Here is a 27,252-nt window from a genome sequence, read left to right on the forward strand (position 1 = left end):
ACGTTATGCTGACGGAGAGGACGGTGACACTGCAGGACAGCTGTTTGCCTGAATCTTTGATGAACTGAATTAATGCCCGAAATCCTGATGAACTGAACTTACTAAATTTGATGGGCATAGATTTGCGAGACTGCCAGATTTGACATAGAGGACGACATTTAGCCAGAATAGGTAAATATGAATGGCAACTTGATCAAATGAATGATTTAATTTGCAATATTAATATAAAATTGAAATTGAATATCTACAGAAATGAGTTGGGTTGTTTATTCATTGAAATGTATTAACAAAAAGGTTAATTAGGGAATTAGAAATTTGGGCTAAATCAGCAACTAACTGATCCATCCCGATTTAAGAGAGGAATACTAAAGGTGAAGTTTAGGGCCTAATGGGCAACAGAAGGTGGTGTAGATTTGACGCTCATTAGGGTAGAAGTGGTATTTCCTTCACATGCCAGCGTCTGGAAGATAATCGCCTCCCACACGGATTAATGGTGAGTGAATGTTGGTGTTATGGGCCCCACCAGCGAATGTTTGAATAATGTGTGTATGTGAGATCTGTGGTCTGTGATAGAGGGAGGGATATTGCACTCCACCCTGGAGCATGGTCACTTGTGGGGGTTGGGATCATAAGGCTGCCACAGCTGGGCAGAGCCGCTCAGAGGTGCATTTCACCAGGTGGCAGCCCTACATATGATATTGGGTAAAACAAAGGCAGAGAAGCCGGGAATATGGAGCTGCATTTTAATTTACAATAAACTAATAAAAGTGAAATGATCACCGTTACCCCCCCCCCCCCCCCCCTCAGTTTCTAGCTGCCCTTCGTCAGGTGCGATCAGCTAGCTCCAGTCCTGCTCTTTAATTTGCAAGTACTGGAGCACACATATGATATAGGAGATTTACAAGTTGCCCCGTTGATCACGATGTAGAGCTCATGTCCCGGTGGTATTATGCTGCCTATATCACAGCGAAGGAACCTTATCATTTCACAGACTTTCTTTTATCACTGATCTAAATTGAGCCCACTGGTTCACGTTACCTACTCGAGACTACACCTCCCAGAATGCATAAAACACGGCACTGGCTAGCACGAACTACTATGGTAACCCTATTCGATTGTATTTTCAATTATTATTAAATTACTGTACGCTCCATGGTTTCAGTAAACAACTGTCATGACAGTTTAGCAACAAAATAATGGGGTAAAGGGCGTGAGTGTCGCCAGCAAACCCAAAATAAAGAGGAATGTTGAACTAACGGAAGTGTCCTTTTTTTAAACCGGAAGTGTTCCTGACAGGCACAACATGGGACTTTCATTAAACGGAAGTGCATCTTATAGGTATCGACACAGAGCTTTGCAGTCCAAGGAGGAGGTTGCCTGAGTAGGGATGTCGGCAGCGCTCCTGAGGAGGGGTCTGGAGTTGCTGAACTCCCAGGGTGAGGAGTGGAAGTTTGGGTAATAGAGGCTCGCTAGAACGCACCGGGAGGGGGCAAGAGGATATACCGTGATCGCATTTGTGTGGGTAATGAGAGCATGGACATGGAGAGAGGACTCGCATGAATGGAAACAAATAGGGGACTTAGACATCCGTTTGATACACCGAGCTCTGAAAGTAAGAAAGATTAAGCTAAGCTTGCAGGGACGACTGAGCGTATGGCAACAGGAGGGTGCGTGTTTGAAGCTGACAGTTTGAAACGCGAGCAGGCTAGACCAGAAATAAAGATTGCGGGAAAGTACACTGATCATGCTAGTTTCGATTACTAGTTGCAACTGTCACGACGAGTATGATCATTGGGATTAAAGCGAAGTTTTACATTGTATATCTAGGACTGCTGATACATGCTAGAGTTTCATGATGACCACTCAGCAGTTGTGTAAAGGAGTTCTGTTTAAACTTTTAATTAATGGCTCAATTTATTTCACAACATCTCAAGAATCCCCCTCTGGTAATTTTTTGCACAGAATTATCAGTATATATTTTCTGGATGTGGGATCGCCTACCTTTACTAAGAGAAACTTTGACATATCAGAAATCCGGGATGGATTTTTTTTGTCCAGTTGTGGAGCTCTCTACTCTCAGTACTTGGAGGGCTGCATTTAAAATGGGTTTGATGAAGGACATTTGTTATACAGCTGCCTGGTCTTCGCCCAACACGTTTGTCCCATTCCAGACTACTTAAAGGTGATATTGTTTTAACCTCTTGTGGTTCATGGGTGTTACATTCTGTTCAGTTTTATTTTGTTTGACTCTTTGGTATTTTAATCAAGACGCTGGAAGGTGTATTATTTGAAGTCTGTGTTTTTACATTCCTGCATCTTCTGAAATTCTTGATACAACTGAAAACTCGTTTCCCAGCTAAATCAGTAAGTACATGGCCCTTGGAACGAGGCCTTGGTGTACTGTTCCGATTTTATGTGTATAGCCTAAGGATCATGGACCTGGCTCTGTGCTAGAGATTGGCAATTGATTTTGGACTATTCCAAAAGCCCAGAATATTCAGGATTCTCAAATTGACTATGGTTTAACATGAGTACTTATTGTATTATATGATTAAAGGTACCACAGTGTAAAGGAAAGAAAAGGACTGAGTGCATGTCCTGTTCCTGACATGGGGCAACATGTTAGCACTTTTGAGTCTATGGCAGGACCGGAGGCTTCGGATTATGCATCTCTTTCTTTATCTCCTAAAAAACAACAGCCAATGAAAACACAATATGCTGAAAATACCTTTCCCATGACTCCTTGTGCCCATCTTAAACCAATCAGTACCCCCAGTGTGTGTGTATGTATATGTGTGTATATGTATGTATGTATGTGTGTGTGTGTATATATATATATATATATATATATATATATATATTCTATCCATGCAACCACAGTCCGTCTTCTTTCTTTGCTGCTGACACAGCATCAGAGGAGTGATCTCACATATTTTTTTGCTGACTTGTTGCGATTTCGTTGTGCCGATTGGTCGATCCTTAAGGTTATATCTTCAGTGTTCTTTCAGGTAGGCCCTCAGACTTTAGCTGGAATCGCAATCCTACTATCTGTTTCGGCCGATGTGGAGCAGGGATTCGGGAGCAGACCAGCGCCTGATTGCATAGAACCCAGTCCGCTTTCCATTTAGGGCCCTGCGCGTTGCGGACACACTTGAGTTTGTTTCCTATGTGCTCGAACTTTTGATTGCTCTACGGTGCTGGTGTTGCGAAGGTGCTCCGCTGATTCTTGCACCCCCCCACGCCTATGGGGCTGTATAAATATATCAGGGCTCTGCCCTAGGGGTTAGGAGCCTCCCTCCACTCTTATTTCGTCGGCACAGGTGGTATTATCACCTTTTTGCACCTGTTGGGGCTCCGCCCCCTCCTCTCCTCTGTATACCTCCAGTAAAGGTGGGGCTAATTGTTGGGTACTCTGCACCATTATGGCACATTATTCTCAGGAGGAGGACCGCTTTGGGGAATTTTTGAATGCTTCATACGAGCAACAAATGGAAGAGAGACTTGTTGAGGCACTAGATGTTCATGCACAGAATTCTACTAATAAGGCCATGCGTAGGGCCCTCGGCACATTCAGTCGACCCCCTTCTCAATTATGGCAGGAGGGAATTTTGCACCACTTTGGGGAATTCCTCCTCCCCCCACCCCCCCCCCCCCCCCCGGTTAAATCAGCTGAGCGGGGACAACTTCATCATGAGGCCTTAGACAAGGTGAATAACTCTTCCTGCAGGACCCCGGATATGGCACGTGTGCTGGGCCAGGCCCTTTATCTGGCAAACAACAGGGTAATACCCAATTGACCCTTTTAATACCTGGGTAAGGAACAATAAAGAGCAAGCAACAAATTGGTACAAAAGGAAGAGATAAGAAAATAACTTTGGTCAAGAGCACACTAATTGACTCTATATCTAGTTTATTAATCTAGACAGATTTTATCAAAATATTTGGACTTTCCTGCATCAGAAATGACCCCGGATTACCATTGCCTTTTTGCCGCCCTGACAGTGCCAAGTGCAATTGGTGATTCGGAGAAGTTGTGGACCTTACCTCAAATCCATGACGTTCCTGCGGAAACATAGGTGAGATTCTTACAATTTGTACGGGGATTTTGGACATTGGAATGCTGAGCACTACACTGAAAATGGTCGTGTTTCCCAGGGTGGCTAATGACTCCTTTAAGGCGTTCGCTCCTGCACTCGAATGTTACAGTTGCTCTCTGTTTAATTTTTAGCATGCTGCCCTCAATGGATGCACGCTTTTAGATACTAAATAGCCTCTCTCCCATTAGAGAGCATGCCTGCTTCTCGGTCCCATAATTCAGAGACAGATGATTTAATGCCCAATAGCAATAAAGCCTTTTTGCAGCAACTAGAATGGTTTAATTTTCGGTTACAGGAGAGTGTGCAGTATATGCACTTTATACCCAAGTGGACTTCGCAGAACTGCTCCTCATCTTCAGGACTACAGATTTGAAAATGTATTTCACAACATTGTAACCTTGATGAAGAATTTTCACGTGGATCTTCGTTGAGCCTTCCATTCTCAAATGACCTACAACAGTTCTTCCATATGAAGCAACAAGCATTGGCATAGCCAATAGGTCTCGCCTTTGGGATGTAATAAGTATTTAGCCATGCAGCACATTATTCTGGGTGCTACAACATCTACAGTTACTTGATATGTCCCTGATGAATGGCTATGCTGTAGCTAGGAGCAGTGCAGCCTGTGGGCCCTGAGCATGATAACAATGCCATTAATTTGTCCTTAAACGTTCCGTTCAGTGATAGCACTGGTCACATTTCATTACTGTTTCTGTTCTGGCTTCCTCTGAATAAGTCCAGCTGGTTGTATTAACAACAATGCACGTGCATAACTTAAAGGAGGACGTCCTTTGTTTTGTATTTCATGGGTCAACCCGAAGAAAGAGTTCATGCACTTCGAAAGGAAAGGGGGCGAGCACAGTGCTAGGTGTGTTACAGACTTTGTTTATACATTTTTACGAAGCACTGGCAAGTATACCACCCCAGCTCTCTCAGTAATGGAAGTTTATTTGTGGAATGTCATGTGTTGGTTGGTTGTTCTGGCAGACAATGGCCGTGTGAGAATTCTATAGGATATTGAATTAAATTATGGCAAACTAACCGTACCTGTTAAAGAATGTAAAATCATAACGGTGCATTGATTTAAATGTTTTTTTAACTGCTTAAGTTACAATTGTACATCGTTTTCCATGCCTATGAAATTATCCTTATATTGGTTACCATGTTCGTTTTTTTTTTTTGCAGTTCTTATCTAGCGTGAAATCGACCCATAGGTATTGGCATGTTTTACATGAGCACCAGTTACATTATATAATGACATGTTCATTGTTCGTAAGATTAAGTGATTTGCCCAGAATCACATTTGACCCGACGCTCAGACTCCAACCAGGTTCCCCAGTTCCAATGTCGGAACCTGTGGCTGCTTCACTTCATCCTCTCAAAAGTAACGGGCACATTACTTTATAAAGGCGTGTTTCAAGCTGAAACACTTTGTTTTGCAGTAAGTAAAACAAGTTCCCTGCAACATAGTGTAATTTGATAATTATTCTTTTGGATAGGGGCGCATCCTGCTTGTTAGAGGTGGGCAGGGGGCACAGCAGTGCTGGGAGACGACAGAGGCGAGCTTTGGAAAAACTCTGGCGGTTTAGCAAGCTTTCATAACCTCTGGCAGGCAAGGAGAGATGAGACCGAGTCAGTCACATGTTGGACTTCACCTGTCACGCAACTGTCCCTGCCCCAGCCCTACTTGCTTTTGGGAGCCACCGGCCTGCCGTGAAAACTCCAGATTTCCATGCAGGCTAGAAGCACTCTGGCACCAGCGCGATCCCAGGAGAGAGCCAGGGTGCCCGGAGAGCACAGCCCGCGTCCCGGAGCCAGGAGGGGAGGTTGACCCGCAGAGAGAGCCCTGTACAAGTCTTGGCCCCGACTGAAGTCGGCACGACTGAAGTTTCACTCCGCACAGACAGGCCTGACAAGTGTCTCCCTGGCTCAGTGGCGTAGCTATGGAGGGGGGGGGGGCGGTGGGGGCGGCTCGCTCCAGGCGGCACTATTTCAGGGGCGGTAGCGGCCGGCGGTAGTGGTTCTTTGCTATTTTATTATTTCGATTTAGTCGCTGGAGTTTATTTTATTTGCTGTCCCCGGCTTCATTCAGCTGTCCCGGAATTACCATTAATTAGACAGACGGTCCGAGTCTGTTCGCACTTTGGAGCATTTTTTGACCTGATAGATATCTGCCCGTAATATCTGTTGTTTATGGCCATCACGTAGGTTACGCTTCATGCAGCACGTTTACTTCCGCTTTACGCATTGTTGGCGCCAGTCTCCACGGATGTCGAGGTTATGCAGCCATTGAATTAATCTCCCGGTCAGTTGACTTTTACATCATTTTCTGTGTTTTGACACATAGAAGTCGGGCCGTTTTAACTCTGACACCCCTGCCTATTCTGTTTCCCTTTTCAGATCACCCCGTTCGGAATAATTAACACGGGAAGCAAGTACACCTTCCGTGCTTGTGATTAGTGGAGCAATTTAAATGGGCCAGCCAGTGAATGTTTTCACTCGGGACAAGTCAAGGAGTTTTTCCCTCGTTGTAAAATAAGTACTATGTACAGAGGTTATGAAAGACCCTTTTTGCTTTAAATTTCTTTAGGTTTAAATTACTTTTGCCCATACCTTCATGAGTTGCCTTTATTGCTTTTCAGAACAGCACCGCTCTAGTTGTGTCGTGCCCCTGGAACCTTCCCGTATTTGCATACTCTAACAGTACCAGTCCTGGTATGATATAATTAATTTATTGTTAACGCTCACCTGTACCCTTTTTAGGTCTCGCCTGCGAACGCAGCGCGAAGCGCTGTGAGCAAGCGAGATCTATTGTTGCTGACTTGCCTCGGAAGTGGGACAGGAGATGTGCACGCGCAGGCTTTTGGCGGATTTGAGTTGGTGTACGCGCCTACAGCCACGCGGCGTGCACATCTCCTGTCCCCCTTCCCTCGCAAGCCAGCATGCAGTTTCACTTTCGTCAACATGCACCTCCTAGGCAGCCTCATGCTATTTAATATTTTTTTTTAAATGCGCACGCGCGCTCCAAGCACTTCCCGGCTCTTGTTTATGGAGGGAGGGTGGACAGGAGCAAGCAGCAGCACAGACAAGCTCGCCCCCGCCCCTCCCGAGAGCCGTAGCAGAGTTCCTGTAGATTATTGAGAGCTCGTTCTGCTGCACACACATCTCTGGGAAGGCTGCACGTCACAGGCATGAACATCATTGGGGCCGACCCAGCCTCTCGACCTTCTGGAGTCTGCAAGATGAGGACCACGGAACTGTCCGGTGATAGTCACACCTGTTACAGAAGCGTGCAAGTCAGCAGCGCAGTTTGTGGAATATGTGGTGTGAACGCTCAATGTGTCGAGCGTAGGTGACGCCTGGTTTTGTATTGTGGTATTGATGTGTAGGTAATGGCAGACAGCCGGTAGCAGAATTGAATGTTTGCGATTAGCAGCATGAACGCACGTGTATTAATTAAATTGTTACGTTTTTAAACAGCAACTGGAGCAATTTGCTAAATGTAATTAATGTGCTGGTTATATACTGTATTGCACAGAAGTAATAACTGACATTCAAAAACAGGAGTTAAAAAAAATCACAATTTAACACTGCGCAAACAAGCTCTGTTATTTTCGCCGCTGTGTTGTTCATTAGGCTGAATACGTCACTATTGAGTAAACAACTGATATTTTTATAGTTACTGGTTTATCTTTTCTCGTACATTCTGTGTGGCATATCTGCCCTATTTAAGCTCAGCTTACACAACTTCCCCCGTATCCGCTAATTGCAGTGTTCAGGGGTGCCCGTCATATTGAATTGATGATTTGAATTGGAGGCACTTGTTGAAGACCTGCAAAATACATGCTAACTTCACGTTACATTTATATTACCAAGCCAGTAAATCAGACAATGCTTAGCGTCACATGTATGTTAAGCTTACTCTTTTTTTAATGTCCAGGAAGGCCCGTGATGCCTTTACCTAAACAGGGCCAAATTCAACATCTTACTCAGCAGCTTAAATGTTTCACATTTGCCGACATGGTCAATGAATTTAGGTGTCTAATTTAGCGAGGAACCGATTTTCACTGTCCTGTCCCGTTTGATGTGTCGCTCATAACCGTGCTGAATTTTTAGTTCTAGTCATTGGACCTCGTGTGGTGACATTGCCTTCACTTGTGGCTTAATATTTATTTTGACACTAGTGGCCTTATAGAATAAAACCACGAGTTTCAAACGTTTAGTGACACACAGGAACTATGAAATACATTGAAAATCGAACAGACTGTTGTACAATTTGCTGAGAAAAGCAACAATGGTTATTTTATTTTATAGTGGTCTGCCACATGCATTGGATGTTTTCCTAATTGTAGAAGTAACAGCCCCTTTGGTACAATTATCCCAAGAATCAAAAGTCTTACTAGTTTGTATCTGGCTCCAACTTTTGCATCAAGGAATGGGGAATTATGTGGCCCTCTGCAGATTATTAGAACCCTGTGTCTCCATGTTACTGATCCCGCGTGCCCGAGTCTCTCAGAGAGCTTCTGCCTCGGGTGTTCGTGTGATCCGTATCTCAGCATGTGTGCGCCTCTACTCAGTGTGACAGTGTCTGGTGTGTCGGCTAGTCTGCCAGACCCACAGCTTCAGTGTGCCTGTGACTCAGTGTGCCTGCGTGTGTGTGATCACGTGCTTCGGTGCACCCGTGTGCCTCTATGTATTAGTGTGTCTGTCTCACGGGGAGCGTATGTTTCTCAGCGTGTGTATGCATGTGTGCCTGTTTGTAGTGCGGTTTCTATGTATGTCTGTATGCGGGGTTCAACAGGAGGTAGAAGACATTGTCATTTACAATGCCATTACTTGATTAATGATTCACGAAGGGGGGGGGGGGGGGGGGAAACAATAACATTTTCAATGCCAATAGCTCAAAACAATGTAATTGCGAGACCTATTGCATTGTAAATGCTTGTTTAAACTTATTAACGCATAATCTATACGTGACTTAGCAAATGCTGTTAAAGTAAACTAGATCAGCTTCACGTTTCAAAACCGATGCACAGCTTTGTCTGACTGTTTGCCTGTTCTACCTTTTTATGACCCCATATTTTAAACGCGTATTTGAAGTTCTAGACACTACGCATGCAACTGTTGAGGGAAACCTGGCATTAAGAAAAGTCTGTGTGCCTTTGAAATCTCTTCTTCGCTATGGTTTCCCACCATCCATGAAATAAATGTGACGAGCAAAGGGCGATTTCAATGCTCATTACTGAGGCACGTCCCGTTTAATGTCAACACAGAGGCTGCTTGATGACATGGAACGCAACATGCATGGCGGCTGCCATCTCCAGGTCCCATCTTTCTGTAAAGTGCCAGTATGTTTGTGGGATTTTGAAGTTGCAATGTAATTTAATTGCTGACTCGGTATTGTCACGTGCCTGTAATCGAAAGGAGCTGCATGTCTCTAGCCTTTGTGCTCCTTTGGCAGGGCTAATTGGCAGACTTTCAAAACTCCAACTTGTTTCTTGCTTAAGTGCAGACACAGGTGTCTGCAATAGGCCCAAATAAAGACTAGAAGTAATATCAAGTCTGCAAAAATAAACAGTATAGTTCAATATACTTGAGCTGGCAGCCAATGCGCCTTTATTGTGATTTGTCGGACTGGACACAATGAGACAGCAAGGAAGTTTATTCCTTGCCTTCTCGTGTTCAGTCTGACAAATCACAACTTGTATTTTCCAAGTAGATTTCGGGCCTTATTTATGAGGCCTTGCGACAGTTTTGCGCTTCCGTTGCGTCACTTTTTGTGACGCATCGGCGGCATAAAACATGCCTCCTGTTGCGCCCTATTTACAAAGTGACGCATCTAAGCAGATGCGTCACTTTGCAAACCCCTGCGCTACATTCTACCCGAGTCCGGTATAATAGGCCATATTTATGAGGCCTTTGACAGTTTTCACTTCCGTTGCGTCACTTTTTGTGACGCATCGGCGGCATAAAACATGCCTCCTGTTGCGCCCTATTTACAAAGTGACGCATCTAAGCAGATGCGTCACTTTGTAAACCCCTGCGCTACGTTATACCTGCGTCGGGTATAATGTATGCCGGGTGGGCGTTCCACATCAGTAAGCCTTGTAGAAGTGACACAGCGAAATCTACGAATACTTCAGAAATACTGACGTATCTGTAACTCCTTGCGACATGATGCATCATACAGTAAATATGACGCATCCATCATGTCGCAAGGAAGGCACACTGAGAAGTGACGCATCACTGCTTTCACGCAGCAATGCGTCACTTCTCATAAATAAGGCCCTTCATTTGTAAAGGTATATCAATAAATAAAGAAATCTGTGAGGTACTCAGCATTGTTATCTCAAAGTCTGTTATGAAGTTCTGTGGTTATGCTGAATAAGCAGCTACCTACTTCATTATCATATGAAATCTCTTTTTTGATGTCATAACTACACTTTTACTATTGCTTTATTAACCTTCTGGCTTTCTCAAATTTGCTTGGAAATACACCATTTGCCCATTCTTTTTTTTTTTTCCAAAAACACTTCGGGTGAGAACTCCCCCGAACCGCCCTTATGATGGTCGGGTTCGCTCGCTTGCCACTGGGGACTCATCACAAACTTTTACTCCTCACCACTTTCAAATGTCACTAGCCGCAACTGGGGTACACTTTTTTAATGTAAGATATTGCAGTTATGCTAGGATAGATTATTTTAAGGAAGAAAAATAAGTATAACACAATGTCAAGGAGATTAAGCACATTCCTTTGTATTGCCGAGATCATTTAGCAGTGTTTTGGTGATAGGTTTGCCAGAAATTCAGGTCAAACTTAGGTGGACATTGAATAGAACACTACTTTAAGATACAGACATACTTAAGATATTAAGGGAGGAGTCAGCAGTATTTTGGAAGTAATCTTGACACTGCTTCCCTGAAAATGGTATGGGATGTATACAAGGCAATTGTCTGAGGTATTCCATGCAAGCAGGGGGCTTGGAAAGGAAGAAAAGTGCAGGAGGACAAAAGGTTTGAGGAAGAAATTAGCATGTTAGAAATGGACCTACAGTAGTCGGAGGAGGAGGTGGAAGCGGCTGAGCATAGGCTGCTGCTTGAGAAACTTGAGGGTTTCGGGCAGGTAATAGAGAGGAGGAACAGAGAAAAGTGGCAAGCGAGCAAGTTGGTACACTTTAAATACAGGCAGAGGAGAGGAAGATTGCTTGCCTGGAAGGCAAGAATAGACAGAGGATGGAACCACATTGAGGCACTAATCGTGATTGAAGAGGGAAATACTTCAGAAGATCAAGATCAGATTGAAGTGTGTATAGTAAAGTTGTTTGAAAACCTTTACACAGAGACAACTAACTGTAAGCAAGCAAAGTTAAGAGAGTGGTTAAGGAGGGTGCAGCTCCCAGTTTTCTCTGTAAAGGAACAACAGCCCTCTTGAGCCCCATCTTGGAGGAAGAAATCCTTCCACAAATAAATAGAACCCAGAGTGGGAAAGCAGCAGGCACTGATGCACTCCAGGGACAGTTCAATAAAGCTTTGAAGGAGGTTATAGTTGCTATATGGAGAGAGTTGTTGTCTAGGAGATCACATACCCCCTGTTGTGGAATGAAGTCGTAATCACCTTACTCCTAAAGCTGAATAATAACCCAAAGAAGGTGGATTCATATAGGTCAAATTCCCTGTTGAACTATGAATATAACATTTTGTACCGGTATCTTATCAAGAAGACTAGCTAGGGTAGCAGGTATAAGACATCCAGACGAGAAGTGATTTGTGCCAGGAAGGCAGTTGTTTGTCCTAACCCGTTTGTTAATTCCATCAAGAGACATATCTATTGCAAACTCAGACCCTTTGGCTATAGTCACAATAGATGCGGCTTACGTATTTGATAGGGTCTTTTGAGCTTACTTGTGGAAAGCTTTAGCAGTGGCTGGCATTCAACCCGCATTCATAATCTGACTAGGAGAATAAACATCTGGAGGGGAACCCAACATGGATGTCCACTATCCCCTTTACTTTTCTATCTATACATGGAGCCCCTAGCTCAGGCTTTCAGAACAGACATTGACATTCTTTCCTTTGAGTTTCGGGGATTTGAAAATAAGGTTGCTTTGTATGCAGATGACATTATTTTGTACATGAGTTTTCCCAGCAGGACAGTCACACGAATGGAAGAAATTACTGATGCCTTCGGTGATTTCACAGCCTACTCTATCAATAAGAATAAAACAGAGGTGATGTTTTGGAATCAGAAAAGTGGCACTGTGTTTCCTCAGACTAAGATCATCTATCTGGGTATTAAAGTTGTGCAGGAATTAGATCAGGTGCCGAAGCATAATTTAGATAGGGTGATTAAGGAAATTGACAGACTTTTAGCAAGATGGTACCATCTTTTACTACCGCTATACGGGAGGACGAATCTGGTTAAGATGAAGATCCTGCCCAAGGTAACATGCCTATACAATAATGTCCCTCTTCTATTCCCTAAGGAATGTCTAGCAAGGATACAGGTCAGACTAGCAAATTATATTTGAGCCTCCAAGGGAGCCAGCCTCAGTTGGAAGAAACTGAGAAGAAAATTAGAAAAGAGTGGGGTTTCATTCTCAGATCTTCTATTGCACTATGTGTCCTTTCAATTTGGTAACTCTAGAATGTTGTTATCTTGTCCGGATGACTTCAGCAGGGGGATGCTATATACAACTATGCTGAGCTCTGTAGGGAAGGATGGTTTCCTCTATGAATTTGGTGATTCCAGATGTTTCAAGAAGGTGAGATTGAATGTGTTGTGGGCTTTCTCAGGGGTTTGGTACTCAATCCAAAACATCTTAGGTATTGAGTACTATTCTGGGTATGCCCCTATTTTTGGAATTGCCTGGTTCTCCCTTACTTAAGGATAAGCTAAGCCTACCATTGACCAACGAGGGTATTAGGCGCTGGGAAGAATTAAGGATAGGCACTTGTATGATTTCCTGTGAGGCCATACAGGAGAAAACTAAAGGCGCTCTCTCTGGGTAAAAATACTTGCACATAGTTTCATGGGGGTCAAAGCAGAGGTGGGTTAGTCAGTGGATTCAGAAATTCGATGAGAAGATGTTGGACTTGAAGCCCTTAAGAAAGGAAGTTTCTGTATGGTATTGGGAATTGGCAAAGGAAGGCAATAGAGAGTAAAATCCCTCTCCACCCATGGGAGGGCTAGTCACCAGTAGAGGAGCATCCGGAGGTAGGGCATCTCTCTCAGCGTCTTCTCTACTCAACAGTTAAGCTGGCTGCCATAAGGAGGAATCACTTTTTTACGTTGCATAGACTCTACCTGACCCCGAGGAAGATGGCTAGATTTATAAAAGGGGTCACCACCATGCTGTCACCTTGAGAAGAGAAAATGGGTGCCCAAAGTTTCCAGAAACATTCTTGCCATGCCCGCAAAATCAAAAAAGCAACTTCAACTAATGGGAACAAGACTAGATGAATGGTTGATAAGCTCATCGTACAAAGGATCCTCGACATCGCAGTTGAGTAACGATGAAGAAGATGGGTGTGTGTTAATGGTAGCTACAAAGTGCGGCATGAACATGCAGGATTAGCTGCTTGTACATAAGACTACAATTCAAAAGAAGTTCACCCAACAAAACAACAAACTTCATTTGGATGTATCGCAAAATCACACTGAAAGTGAATGATCAACCAGTAACTTTTATCATAGACAGTGGTGCCTCAATGAACATCATGCCTGTGTAAACATTTAACAGCCTGTCCCCTGTGCCTCACCCCATTCAATCAGGCACACAGGTATACACTTGGGCTGTTTCCGAACCACTGCAAAGCCAAGGGTCCTTCACAGCAACCATGCAACACAAAATTACATCAATGCAAGTGTCTGTCCATGTCCTCCAAGGAACTTCATCCAGTGCATGCCTGCTCAGTTTTGCCACTGCTGCTGACATAGGACTGATATCTCTCAGTTACAACCTTCTAACTTAGTCTGAAATAGTAAGTGAGTTCCTGTTGTTGTTTCATGGTTTAGGAAAACTCAAGAAAATGCTTTTGAAGCACGAAATAATTGAGCAATCCACTGGTCCTATGCAATGGATTTCGTCCATAGTGGTGGTTTTCAAAAAAGGACAGCGGAGGTGCAGTGCACATTAGTGTTTATATGCGACAGACCAGCAAAACAATCCAGAGAAAGACATCCTGGTCCCCAAATAGCGGACATGATTATGCAATTAAATGGAGCCAAAGTCTTGACTTGAACAAGGGATTCCATCAACTCGAGCTGGAAGAGAATTGAAGGTACATTACCAATTTTTCGACTCATGTTTTTTTGATCAGATACAAAGGACAGAGTTTTGGAGTGTCTTCGGCTGCTGAAATATTTCAGGATGTAATGCACCAAGTAATTCAACCTGTTGAACATGCTTTGCATTACAGTGATGACATACTGGAATTTGGGACAACACGAAAGGAGCATGGCAAGGCACTCGCACAAGTGTGTCAGTTACTTGCTGATGCAGGCCTCACTCTGAATGCAGCAAAGTGTGAGTTTCACAAGACCAAGCAAATTCTCCGGGCACATATTCTCTGATGGGGAATGACTCCTGACCCAGATAAGTTGAAAGCAGGGGCGTGGCAACAACGTTGAAGAAGGCGGACGCGTGAGCCGATAGCTTCGCTCCAGCCCAGTAAACATCCTGGCGAATCAGCCTGATATGGTGGCTGCAACACCACTAAGAAAGTGCGGAGCTTACCCTGATGCCTCTGCCCAATGTTGTGACTGGAGCTGCGACGGGTGTCTGCCCCAAACGGCACAAGTGTGTAATGTTCAAAATGTGTTGCACGTACTCTTGCGCCAACTATCAGTCGCACAACCTTTGGAAAAAATGTTCTTCCTCACAATAATCCAAAATTCAACCATTAACCCCTTGTGTGCCCATGAGGTGCTGGACACGTCATGGAGCACAGTCGCGCTGTGCCCATGACGTGTCCAGCACGTCATGACACCCACCCACGGGGGAAGCGATGGCGCTCCCCCCGCGAGTGGTTGGGTTTTTTTTTTTTTTTTTTTATTGGGAAGGCAGGGGAAGACCTTCCCCTGCCTCCCCCCGCGTCATCAATGACGTCGGCGCGGCTCGCGCGCTGACGTCATGGATGTTTCCCCTTTGTTCTCCGAGGCGCAGGAAGCCATTTGCTTCCTGCGTGTCGGAGAGGAAAGGTGAGTTTTGGTGCTGGGGAGGGGGGTATTTTGCGATCGGTGGGTTAGGTAGGGTGGGGGCACAATGTTGGGGGAGGAGAAATGTTTTATTTTAGGCTCCGCTTGGTTCGTGCTAATTGCAGTTGCTTTTATGTGAAATGGATCCAAAAAAGAAACACGCTTGCGAGAGATGCCCTTTTTCTCTCGTTTTCTCTCTGAGGGGTGCTGCTAGCGTGGGAAAGGGAGGTGGGGGGGGGGCGAAATAAAGTAAGACAGAGGGGTTGCAAAGTGGCCAGATTGATTTTATTTACATCCAAATACACCAGCATCACAGAGTTTGCCACTGAAGCGCTACTTTCGTTTTCTCTTCTTTCTTTGAACAGCATTGTTGTTCCCAGGTTGTGAGAGTGTACCATTCCTGGAGGTACTGCAATACCTGGTTGTTGGTTGGATTGGAAATCACAATGTGTACCATGGCTCTGTGTTTATGGATGTGGTCTTTTTATACCATACTGCTTACGTGTTGTAAGGATATAAGCAATGGACATTGAAACTGTTCCCTTCAGGGCCTTCTAGTCATGTCCATAACTTTTCAGGTGAAACCACTCGCTGATTTCTGAATAGTGAGTGACAGATCGTTAAGGTAACCACGTTGTTTCTGCTTACATTTCACATGCTTTACTTAATCTTGCATTCCCTATGAGTGGTTGCTTTTACTTTTTTTTTAGGCAGTATATTACTCTTATCCAGTGCATAATTTGTTTTGAGCCACACCCAAGTGTTTATAGCAGGCACAATTAGTTTGTAGCTGAAGGCAGTGCGAGTTTCTCTCAGTGGGGAAGTATGGTGTTCAGTGGGGGAGAGGATGTGGCACTATGGCCAGAGCTGTCGAATTTGGAACTGGGGAACCGGGTTCAGCCTTCATGACCAGTCCACCAGACCACTCTACTGAGGGAGCACATTCCCATGCTAGACCGTAGAAGGCCCCACTAGACCTTAGAAGGCTTGATGTCTTAGCACAAGCAGGTGTACCCTAGTGGTGTCTATTGTGGGTTACCCTTGAAGGCCTGTCCACCACAATCCATCTCCAGTCTTGCGGGCAGGCCTACAAAGCAGCACACCCTAGAGCAACAGTGATCCAGTCGCTGTGACTCTGTCACTGAGGTCTCATGAACCTTGAGCAGATTAGGGCGATGCGAACGGTGTGACCTCACTGGGTACCTATTTTGGGTGGGTGCGTAGTGTTTGCAAGTATATTATGTTTTGAAAAAAATTTGCTGCCTCCAGCAATTTTCAGAAACAATAAAAATGTAATGATAACTTTGGTGATTAATGCTCTTCCTAGAGAGAGATGGAGTTTTGTCTAGTGGAAGGGTTGACTCCTGGAAAGGTAGCACAGAGGGTTAATGTGCCCGCTGCAAAGAACATGTACCATGCAGATCACAAAGTGCACTGCTTTAATGGGGGGACCATGATGAATGGTCATTTAATGTCCGCTGTAGATGATAGATCCCTGAACAGTGTCATGTATGTGCATGTTTGCATTGTGGTGAGGGGATAACCAGGTAATTATTCACGCAGCTCTCTGATGGATGTCACATGTGGTTTTTCTGAGCCCCCAGATAGATCATGCAGTCTGTGTGTTCTCTTTTGTACTGCCAGTCACCGGTGTATTCAACTGTGTAGCCTTGGACCGTGTCATGTATGTGCATGTAACTTAAATGATCGAGGTAACTATTAGCGGCGATACTATGTGTCTCTCGGACCTCTTTCAAGTGGTCGCTGTCTTTTTTTCCCCAGCAACCTCCCCTCCCCAGGGGCGGCAATCTGCGAGATAGCCCCGGGCGCCACAAGCTCTAGCTACGCCTCTGCCCTGGCTCGCATTAATTTTTGAACTTACATTTCCTTTGATTAAAGTAAAATCGCCGAACCTTTCATCATCAATCACTCTGTGAGCAGACGACAACACTTCACTACTTCACACAACTCGCAGGTGAAATACGAAAAGTGCTGCCTTATTTTTCAAATATATTTATATGACAAGACTGCACCAAAAGTACCTTCACGTACTAGAACACAACCTACCCGCATGTGCACAACTTAACTGTATACGTACACAACCTAAACGTATGTACAAACCTAACTATATATATATACACAGCCTAACTGTAAACATACACAACCTACCCATATGTACACAAGCTAGCCGTATACATACACAACCTAACCATATGTACACAAGCTAGCTGTATACGTAAACAAACTAACCGCATGTACACGACCTAGCCGTATGTACAAAAAATTAACCGTAAACAACCTAACCGCATACATACAGCTACCCTTAAAGGTACATATACACTCCCCATGCCCTGCTGTGTATTTTGCACTCCACAACTTAACCCCTTCCCCGCTCATGACGGAACCGTTCCGTCATGAGCCACGGTTGAGCTGTGCTCATGACGGAACGGTTCCGTCATGACACGCCCGTTGGCGGCCGCTCCGCCTGTGCGGCGCTGTTTCCCCGCCTGTGCGGGGGGACAATGCAACTGGGCGGAGTCATGACGGAACCGTTCCGTCATAAGCACAGCTCAACTGTGGCTCATGACGGAGCGGCTCCGTCATGAGCACAGGCCCACCGCGCTGCCCCCCTGCCCCCCCCAGCGCTGTAGCGGAATGTCCGCAGCAGCGAAGGGGTTAAGCAGGCGTGATGGGTAAACTCCAGATTATTGCAACAGGGCTGCTTCACGAATGTCCATCTCCAAGGCGTAAAGCGCTACAGCACATCACAAACTGCATTGGTCGCTATACAAGTGAATATACCAGGACCTCCAGGCACACACATGACACAAGGAGGCGCGGGTTGCAGAAGTGTTGTGAAAGCCTTGTGTGTAATCAAGGACTGGTGATGCGGTTTGTGTTGTGGACGCTGGAAGGCATTCAGAGCGCAGCGGCACAGCCCTGGCACAGTGGGCGCAGGCAGCTGGCATGGGGCTAGGCTGATGTCAGCTCTACCAATGTCCATCGGATTTCACGTTATCCTTAATTACGTATTTAAATTCAGAAGGTGAAGATTTTAGTCTACAGCAAACCGGCTTATTGTTGCGATCTACTAAAAATGTATTTACTTCCATGTTCATGGTGCAATTAACTAAGCTTGGTGAATGCGTACACAGACTAGTCTGCCTTTTACTTTTGCAGTAACATAACTTGCGCTATTGGATGAGATCTCTAGTACATTGTCAGTGTTCTTTGCATTAACTGTGTAATACTCAAACACACTGCTACAAAGACATGTCGTAGTTGGCTACTCCTTTTCAGTCCACTACTTAAGCTACGGCAGCTACTTCAAACATTGCTTCTGTTCAGAATATGGAAGCATTTAAAAATGATATGGCGAAGTACGTGATCTGTTTTCAGAATGTGTGTTCCATGCGTGCGGCTGCAATACTTGGAGATTTGGCTGGGGCGGCCGTGGTACTAATTATAATAAAAATGTTAGCTGCAGGGTTATGGTTGAATTGAGTTGTAGCGTTGGTATAAAGGGAAGCGCACGAATGTGCGCAAACAGCTGTTCAAAACAACAAACCAAAGCGCTGCTGAAGGCTGGCAGTTCGCCTGTGCACGCTCGCGTGAACGCAAGCTTTTCGCCAGCTAGCAGCACTTTGAAAACTCACCTACTAAAGTCTCTCCGAGCAGCGCATGCGCGCTGACTCTGCAAGACCTAAAAAGCGCAGTGTTTGTGTTGAAAATCTGCTCTGCATATTCTGTCCTTTAAGACATTCTAGCTTAAATGAAAGTCTCGTTAGACTCTTATTTAAGTTTGTTTCACATTATCGAGGGAAAGAAAAGAAGAAGCAAAACTATTTTTGAAAGAGTTTGAAGTTCTTGGTATACGGTTGAGGAGAGTAGGTGTGCTTATTACATTAATAAACATTTGTCAATCAATCAGTATCAATCAATATTCGATCTTCCAAAATCAGATCATAAAAGACAAACTGATAAAAACAGACAGTTTACAAAAAACATTAAAATATCCACAATAAGATTCATTAAAAAGCATCCTCTTGGAAGGGTTATAAGTGCGTAGATCTAATTGCACCGACTCGGTGGAAAACTAACAACATTAAATACAAATATACTCACTTCCATTATTTTTAAGGCAGTATATTATTCCTTGATACATTTCATTGCAAAACATCAACTTGGAGAAATGCTTAGATCAATTTTCAGCATCATAATAAACAAGCATTGGCATAGCCAATAGGTCTCGCTTCTGGGACTTTATAAGTATTTAGTTATGCAGCACAATATCCTTTGTGCAACAACATCAACTGTTGCATGGCTAAACACTTAGATGGTCCCAAAGGCGAGACCAATTGGCTATGCCAATGCTTGTCAGCTTTGGACACTGCCCAATCGCCCATAAAAAGGTGTTCAACAGTGGCCTTTTTGTCAGGGCCAGGCACTACAGATGTTGTGTACCAGGCCGAGGTGCCCCGCAGACCTCACCCAGAGGTTTCTGCGCGCACAGAAGAAGAGGACTGCCACCCTTTTCAGGCTCCAATAACTTCTACTCCTCCCTTCCCAGAGGGGGCAGGGGTCATTACCACAATAACTACTGCGGAGGACAACCATCATCGGAATCCTATTACGTGGGTACCGTTAATTCCTTGTTCAGAGGTTATATTGGAGGGGAAGAATAAAGTAATTCCTTCACAATTGGGAGCGGATTACACGGGACGCTTGTGTCCTGGAGACAGTGTAGGAGTTCTGGCTGAAATTCTATTTGACACCTTCTCATGAGGTCCCCTCTCCCTCCTTTTTTCCTAACCCACAGACTCTTCGTAGACGTGGAGATTCTGGAGTTGCTCTGCAAGGGAGCGGTAGTTCACTCAGTACCTCCTCCCAGAGGGGTGGTGAGCACTATATTTTTGGTACAGAAAATAGGATAAGGTTTCCATCTGGTACTCAATCTATGTCAGTTCAATTCTAGAATAGTCTATTGACATTTCAAGATGGAGGGCACCCATCTCCTACGCGATCTCCTGCAGGAAGGAGAGTGGATGGTGTGTCTCCATTTGAAAGACGAATATTTGACGATCTTGATTTTTCAACCTCATTGGGGAGTTCTTCAGTTCTATTGGCACGATCAGTGTTACGAATTTACCACTCTTCCCTTTGGTCTCTCCTTGGCCTCCTAGTGTTTCACTAAGCTTTTGTGCCTGATTGTCCAGTGTCTCAGAGAGATAGGTGTGCGATTGATCGTCTAGATAGACCACATCCTTATCATGGTCCAGCAGCGTTACAAAGTTCTCCTCCACCTCTCCTGGGTGACCTGGCTCCACAGGGCTTGGGGTTCATAATCAACAGCGAGAGATCTGTTTTTATCCCTTCGTAGAATCTAGAGTTTTTGGGGTTCCAAGTGGACTCGATAGCTGCACAACTCAAACTTCCGCTTCCAAAGATGCTTTCAATAAAGAAGGAATTGAGGTGAGTTCTGGCGTCTCGGACAATATCGTTGAGGATTTTGGTGGAAATTGCCAAAGACTTTGGCATTATTGCCTGGGACACTGGGTTGCGGTGACAGCAAAGTATTTCCTGGGTCGGGTGAACAGTGTGGTGGACTGGAACTCTCTGTGTCTTCTCCACTCCAGTGACTGAAGAATTCACCCTTGCATTTTCAAGGTTCTGGCTCTTTTATGGGGTCCATGTGTGTCTCACCTAAACTCTCACCGGCCATGTTTTTACAATTGGAGGCTGGATCTTCTGGCAGAGAGTTCAAATGCTTTTCTACAGTCTTGGTTGGGGGGCCTTGATGTATGCCTTTCCTCCGTTCACAATGATCCAGAGGGTTCTCCCTCCGATCAGTTGTCAGTCCGCAGAAGTGGTTCTGATGATTCAGTGTTGGAAAGCAGTCGTTGTTCCCCGTAGTCATGACTCGGTCATGTGCTCCTCTGCTTCATATTTGCCCCTTTCTGGACCTGCTTTTGGATCCGATGGGGCTTCTCCATCAGTTAGTGGTCAAGGGACAATTGTCATTGATGGCATAGAGACTTTTGGGAGACAATGGCAAGTGCCTGGCATTTCAGAGCAGGCTATGTTCTTATTATCCCAATCATGGGCCCCCAGTACCCACAAAAGATATGCTGCAGCATGGAAACATTGGATTTCTTGGTGTGGTGAACAGAGTGTGGATCCCTTGGGGGCCACAGGGCAGATGATAGTTATTTTTTGTCTCAGACAGCCTCTCAAGGTTTAGCTGACAGGACGATCTACAATTTTCGGTCTGCCATTCAGGTGGGTCATCCTCATATGGATGATAAGCCTGTGGGGGGGCAACCCATCATCTGTAAACTGCTTCGGGTTGTTCGAATAGGTCATCCCTCTGCACCGAAATAATTGGTTATATGGGTGTGATCCTTTGTTTTTTGTGGGCGTGGCATTCAAACGAGGATCTCTTGCTAAGTTGACCCTCTTTAGGTCTCACCTAGCTATTGCGTTTACGCAATCGCTATGCACGACTCTAGTAGAGGGGCTCCCAAAAGTGGATTGCATGGCGAGCACGCGCACAATCGCGTGCATCGTTCCGCCATGCAATTTGTTTGGGGAAGCGCTTCAGCCCACTGGCGCCCTCGGCATCAAACTTCAAAGGGTCCGCTCCCCCGCCTGGAATGCGCTCCCCCGCCAAGCGCGCGCGCCATGCCGCGTCACAAATTTGCTTTCACTTTCGCAGGCAGCTGCCTTCACTACTCACGACTTCCCTCCTCCTCGCCCACAGTGCGGCCTCATCAGCTGTGGTTCTGGAAGTAGGTAACCCCTCTCTGAACACTGCAGCCTCTTTCCATCTGGTCCTGCGCACCTCTCTCGCCAGCTGGGTCTCTCCCTCCCTCTGATGGCAGCCTCTTCCCTGCTGTCCTCTCGCCCCAGACAGCGTCTCTCCCTTTCTCTCAGGGCAGCCTCTTCCCTAGGTCTCTCTCTCCCTAGCGCCTTCACTACTCACGACTTCCCTCCTCCTCGCCCACAGTGCGGCCTCATCAGCTGTGGTTCCGGAAGTAGGTAACCCCTCTCGGAACACTGCAGCCTCTTTCCTTCTGGTCCTGGGCACCTCTCTCGCCAGCTGGGGTCTCTCCCTCCCTCTGATGGCAACCTCTTCCCTGCTGTCCTCTCGCCCCAGACAGCGTCTCTCCCTTCCTCTCAGGGTAGCCTCTTCCCTAGGTCTCTCTCTCCCTAGCGTCTCACTCCCCCCTCTCGTGGCAGTCTCTTCCCTTGAGCTCTCTCTCACCAGCGTCTCTCCCTCCTTCTCATGGAAGCCTCTTCCCTAGGGCCCTCTCTCTCTCCCTCCCTCTCAGGGCAGTCTCTTCCCTAGCGCCCTCTCTCTCACCAACCGGAGTCTCGCCCTCCCTCTCATGGCAGCCTCTTCCCTAGGTCTCTCTCTCCCTGGCGTCTCACTCCTCCCTCTCGTGGCAGTCTCTTCCCTTGGGCTCTCTCTCACCAGCGTCTCTCCCTCCTTCTCATGGGAGCCTCTTCCCTAGGGCCCTCTCTCCCTCCCTCTCATGGTAGTCTCTTCCCTAGGTCTTTCTCACCAGCCGGCGTCTCACCCCTCCCTCTAAGGGCAGTCTCTTCCCTAGAGTTCTCACTCACCAGCCGGCGTCTCGCCCCTCCCTCTAAGGGCAGTCTCTTCCCTAGAGTTCTCCCTCACCAGCCGGCATCTCACCCCTCCCTCTAAGGGCAGTCTCTTCCCTAGAGTTCTCACTCACCAGCCGGCATCTCACCCCTCCCTCTCATGGCCGCAAAACTTTGTGTGTGGAGCTACTAATTAGTGAATACGTGATTTGCAACAAATAAAGTGCCACCTAAAAGAAAATGCCCTGAAATACAGCTTAATCTGTTGTTTTTCTTATTACGTGCTGCTGCTGAGCGCCACAATCAACCAGTTTATATTTAGTATAACGCTATCCATGCTTAATTTGTGACGGGAAAGTGCTGGGGCTATGATCTTGCCGCAGCTTGATCTTGCAACAGCTTTACCTAATCATTTTTTAAGTTTAGCCTGTGTAAAAAACTTACATAGACGTTTTTTACCCCGCACGACAGCTCGTTTATTAATGCTGACAAACTCTTAATGATTATCCAGTCTAACAATGTTCAGAACCATAATTCTCTAATCAAGTGCTGGGCATCTTGGCGACGCTCTTTGCTATCAGGACATTTAAGGCAGAGTTTCACCAATATCGGCTGGGTATCCCTCAAGGTCTATTCTTCACTTTATTTGTAATGATGGAGTATGATATCAGGCGGAAATGTGTTTACCACACCTGCTGTACCCTAATTCAAATCTGAAAAACACCTCAACTCGCACATACTTTGGTTTATTTACAAGCCCCTTGCGTCACTTTTTTTCTATATTAAAGTGACGCACCGGTGGGCAAGGGGCTTGCAAATAAGCCCCACAAAGCCTTACTCAACACAGGCCCTACATCAACAGCTGTGTACACTTCCATCGACCTCCCAGGCACCCCCGCTCAACAGGACTCTCACTGCCATCTGTTGGTTCCTACCATGCACAAACAAGCATTTGCAATGCAATAGGTATCACTTTTGCGAGAGTTTGAGCTATTAGCATTGTAAATGACAGTGCCTTTTATTTATGTTTTAAAAAAACCAAACTTAAATAATAAACATTGTCATTTACAATGCCAATAGCTCAAACTCGTATAAATGCGAGACCTATTGCATTGCAAATGCTTGTTTTGTGTTTGGTGTCATGTAGACTAGTTTCGGATGTCAAGGCCCTGGACATAACAGGTAGAGTATTTACTCCTGTGGGGGGTTCTTTCCGCAATTCTAAACATACCATGACTAATACTTGTTATATCAGTTATCCAACCTTTTCCCGTCAATTCAAAATTGGGTGTGGTCAAATGCATTCAAGCCTATGGGGAATGTACCCACTAAATCCGCAGGGATCAAGCAGGTCAATTGCTTATCTCTCTACAAAAACCTTTTTGCCCTGTTTCTTCAGCGACTCTCTCTCGTTGGGTCAAGTGGCTTCTAGGGAAGGCTGGTATTGATATGTCTGTATTTGGAGCACATTCAGGCCATGGCTTCAAAAGCCTCCTCTTTGGAATCTAGACTGGACGATATTATGGCGGCTGCCGATTGGTCTTCTGATCATATTCACTGTGTTCCATCACAAACCAATTGTAGATGTTGCTTCTGTTGTGATCGCATAGCTTTGAACAAGCATAATCCAAAACTTCCAGTCCTGCCGTAGAATAAAAAAAATTCTAGCTATTACGTCAAGGATGTTAATTTCTATTAAGGACACTGAGGCGAGGATTATCCCATCCACAAACATTGTGATATGTAATGATAGATATGTCAATGTTTATGTATATAGTGATTATGACAACTATATCAATGTTAGACGTGAGCCCATCCGTTGAATGCATTCTTTCCTGTTAGAGGTGGGATATTACGATTACAGTTTTTCTGTCTTGCAAGACTGGACTTCAAACTGGCGTAGACAGTGTCCTGATTCAGTTGGAGTTGCAGGATGGATTGGAGGTTTCCAATTTTCCCTGATGTTCGAATGGCGAGTACTTAGACTTGTCATTGGGTTACATTGGACCAAGTGGTTCACATTTGATTTGGATCATGTGGCTTATGGTTGAAGCTGTTGGTTTCACAAAGACTGTGGTTGCATAGCAATATATATGGACTGGGGGGGTCCTGAGTGGTAGAAGATGGGCCAAAGGGCTCATGGGAAATGTAGTATTTTCTGTGTATTGTTTTAATTGACTGCTGTGTTTGAGTAGATTAAGAAAGAGAAGCTTAATCCCCGCCTCTGTGTCCTTATTAGAATTGAAAATTGTTGATGCAATAGCTGGATTTTTTTTTTGTATTTTCTGCGATGTCCGACACCCCTTCCACCTCCTGTTTTCTGAAACAATAATACCGCTATGCTGTTTCATGCCTCCTAGATTTTCACATTTGTTAAACAGCATTTTAGATCACAACAGGACACTTTCATTATATTATAATTTCTGTCAGTGTTATTTGCATTCCTCATTCTGTCTTTCAATTCTCAGAGCTTTCAGGAAGATTTACATGAGGTGTAGTAATTACACTAGGACAGGCTTCCTTTTTGTGTATTTGCTTGTAGTCCTGTATCATAACAGGGGAAACAACATTGCAAGCCCCAGTTTGTAAAGGGAAAAAAACTGCCAGGATGATGTAATCCTATCTTGAATTCCTTCTCTTTGTTGCTTGAATCATGGGACTGTGTAGGGTACGGATTTAGTTTTATTGTGAGAAATAAATAAGGGGATAGTATAACGTTTGTGACAGATGGACTGAAAGGCATGTACCTATGAGATTTGACCTGTCGCGATTGAGGATTATGTACTTCACGGTGTGTTCTCTGTGTGTACTGCTGCAGAGATATACAAATGCAGAAGTAAAAGTTGATGAAGTCTGTGCGACATTGCTGTTATTGTTCCTCCTAAATATGTTGTGGCAATGTACATTACAAAGTAAAACTCAAAACATTTACAAAAAAAAGAACTACTACAAGTCAGGGGCATGTCAGGACTGGACAAACTACTCAAACTTGACATGGACAATCTGGGTGCTCTGTTTTCATATCACTGCAGGTTCATCTGCTAAACCACACTGATGTTTTCAGCGTACTTACTGTCACTTTTGCTTTGTATTTTGCTCTCCACCCAGACAAAGATGGTGTCTCTGCAAAGAAAGTGGGGAAGACTGATATACACTCTCTAGGCAACAAGAAAACTGGGTCAAGGCGGCAGATGTTGCAGCAGCAGAGACAGCGGCGCAACAAGGCTACTGTTAAGGGAAAGGTGGTGAAGTCTGCAATAGGTGAGGCCCACTTTCCAGTTTACAGCACAAATTAATTGCTGGTGTGATGTCCGGTTTCATCTTAACAAATGTGTGAATCGCAGGATTTTGGCGACCAATGCTGTGTTACTACCTGTGCTTGATCTGTTCTGTGGTTGGAACGGAACTTACACTACTATTGCCTCTTGTGTACCTGTTGTAGTTGATAGAGGATTTTCCTGCTTATGCCTTTTTAGGTGTCGCCTGAGCCAGCGCGCATGCGCTGCGAGGCTTTAGTAAGGGCTTTAAAACTCTGAACACACGCTCGTGCGTGTGCTTTTTATTTTTTTATCTCCCGCTATTGGCCTTTGCGTGCGTTTTTCTAAGAAAGACAGCACGCAATTGTCCCAAGGCGGGTGCGTGTCACGCCTTCACTGTACCCTGGCCTAGGGTGCTTGGGAGCGAGCAGCCGCGCCATCTGTTTCCAATTATCGCGCCCGTGTCTCGCTGTCGCGTTAATTGGAAACCGATGGCTGGCTGTTTAAATTCCTTTTAGCGCACGCGCACCACTCCTGGGCGTCTTCTTTTACAGATTAAGCACTGCCGGAGGCATGCAAATGTCACAAATACGGGAACTGGAAACGAAGAAACGTCACACAAACGCTTGGAGAAACCTTGTTACCTAGACTGCCATACGTGGTTTCAGCTGCCCCTCCGGATAACTACTAGCTTCTCCTTTCACAGTCTCCATCACATTTTGCACGCAGTACCTGTTTCACCAAACACTTTGCTCGCTTCACTTTTTCCGCCATTAGACATAGGCTTTGTAACTGTTCTTGCCACAAATTTCACCTTGAAGCCTGAGAAAAGTACTCGACAATGCTAATACTTACGACAAACTTAAATCTTTAGTAGTGCCAAGAGTTGCGCGCGGAACTGATTCTCAAAGCTTTGCGCCAACATTTTTAGTGTGCTGTGCACTATTGCCTGCGGGTGTCGTGTCAAAAATGTGCAGAATTCTTAATTTCGCGCTGTTGTGTATAAATACCTTGTGAATAATATTGCTGCCACTCCTGGTACAGAAATGATGAAACTGGTATAACCGCACCACTCGCTTGAAGCGCTGTTCAGTTG

At 45.1% G+C, this 27,252-nt stretch overlaps 1 protein-coding gene across 1 annotated transcript in view; it reads left to right on the top strand.

The window, feature by feature from the left end:
- The first annotated feature begins 1,283 nt into the window (after nucleotides 1–1,283).
- RPS19BP1 (ribosomal protein S19 binding protein 1) overlaps nucleotides 1,284–27,252 on the top strand; it is a 62,224-nt gene continuing 36,255 nt past the window's right edge. Inside the window, exons 1-2 of the mRNA XM_085601268.1 lie at nucleotides 1,284–1,436; nucleotides 26,008–26,160. Of these exons, the coding sequence (XP_085457394.1) occupies nucleotides 1,388–1,436; nucleotides 26,008–26,160 (202 nt within the window). The 5' untranslated portion in view covers nucleotides 1,284–1,387. The remainder of the gene's footprint in view (nucleotides 1,437–26,007; nucleotides 26,161–27,252) is intronic.

The sequence above is a fragment of the Triturus cristatus genome, chromosome 4_2 (assembly GCF_964204655.1).
Source record: "Triturus cristatus chromosome 4_2, aTriCri1.1, whole genome shotgun sequence".
Classification (NCBI taxonomy): Eukaryota; Metazoa; Chordata; class Amphibia; order Caudata; family Salamandridae; genus Triturus; species Triturus cristatus.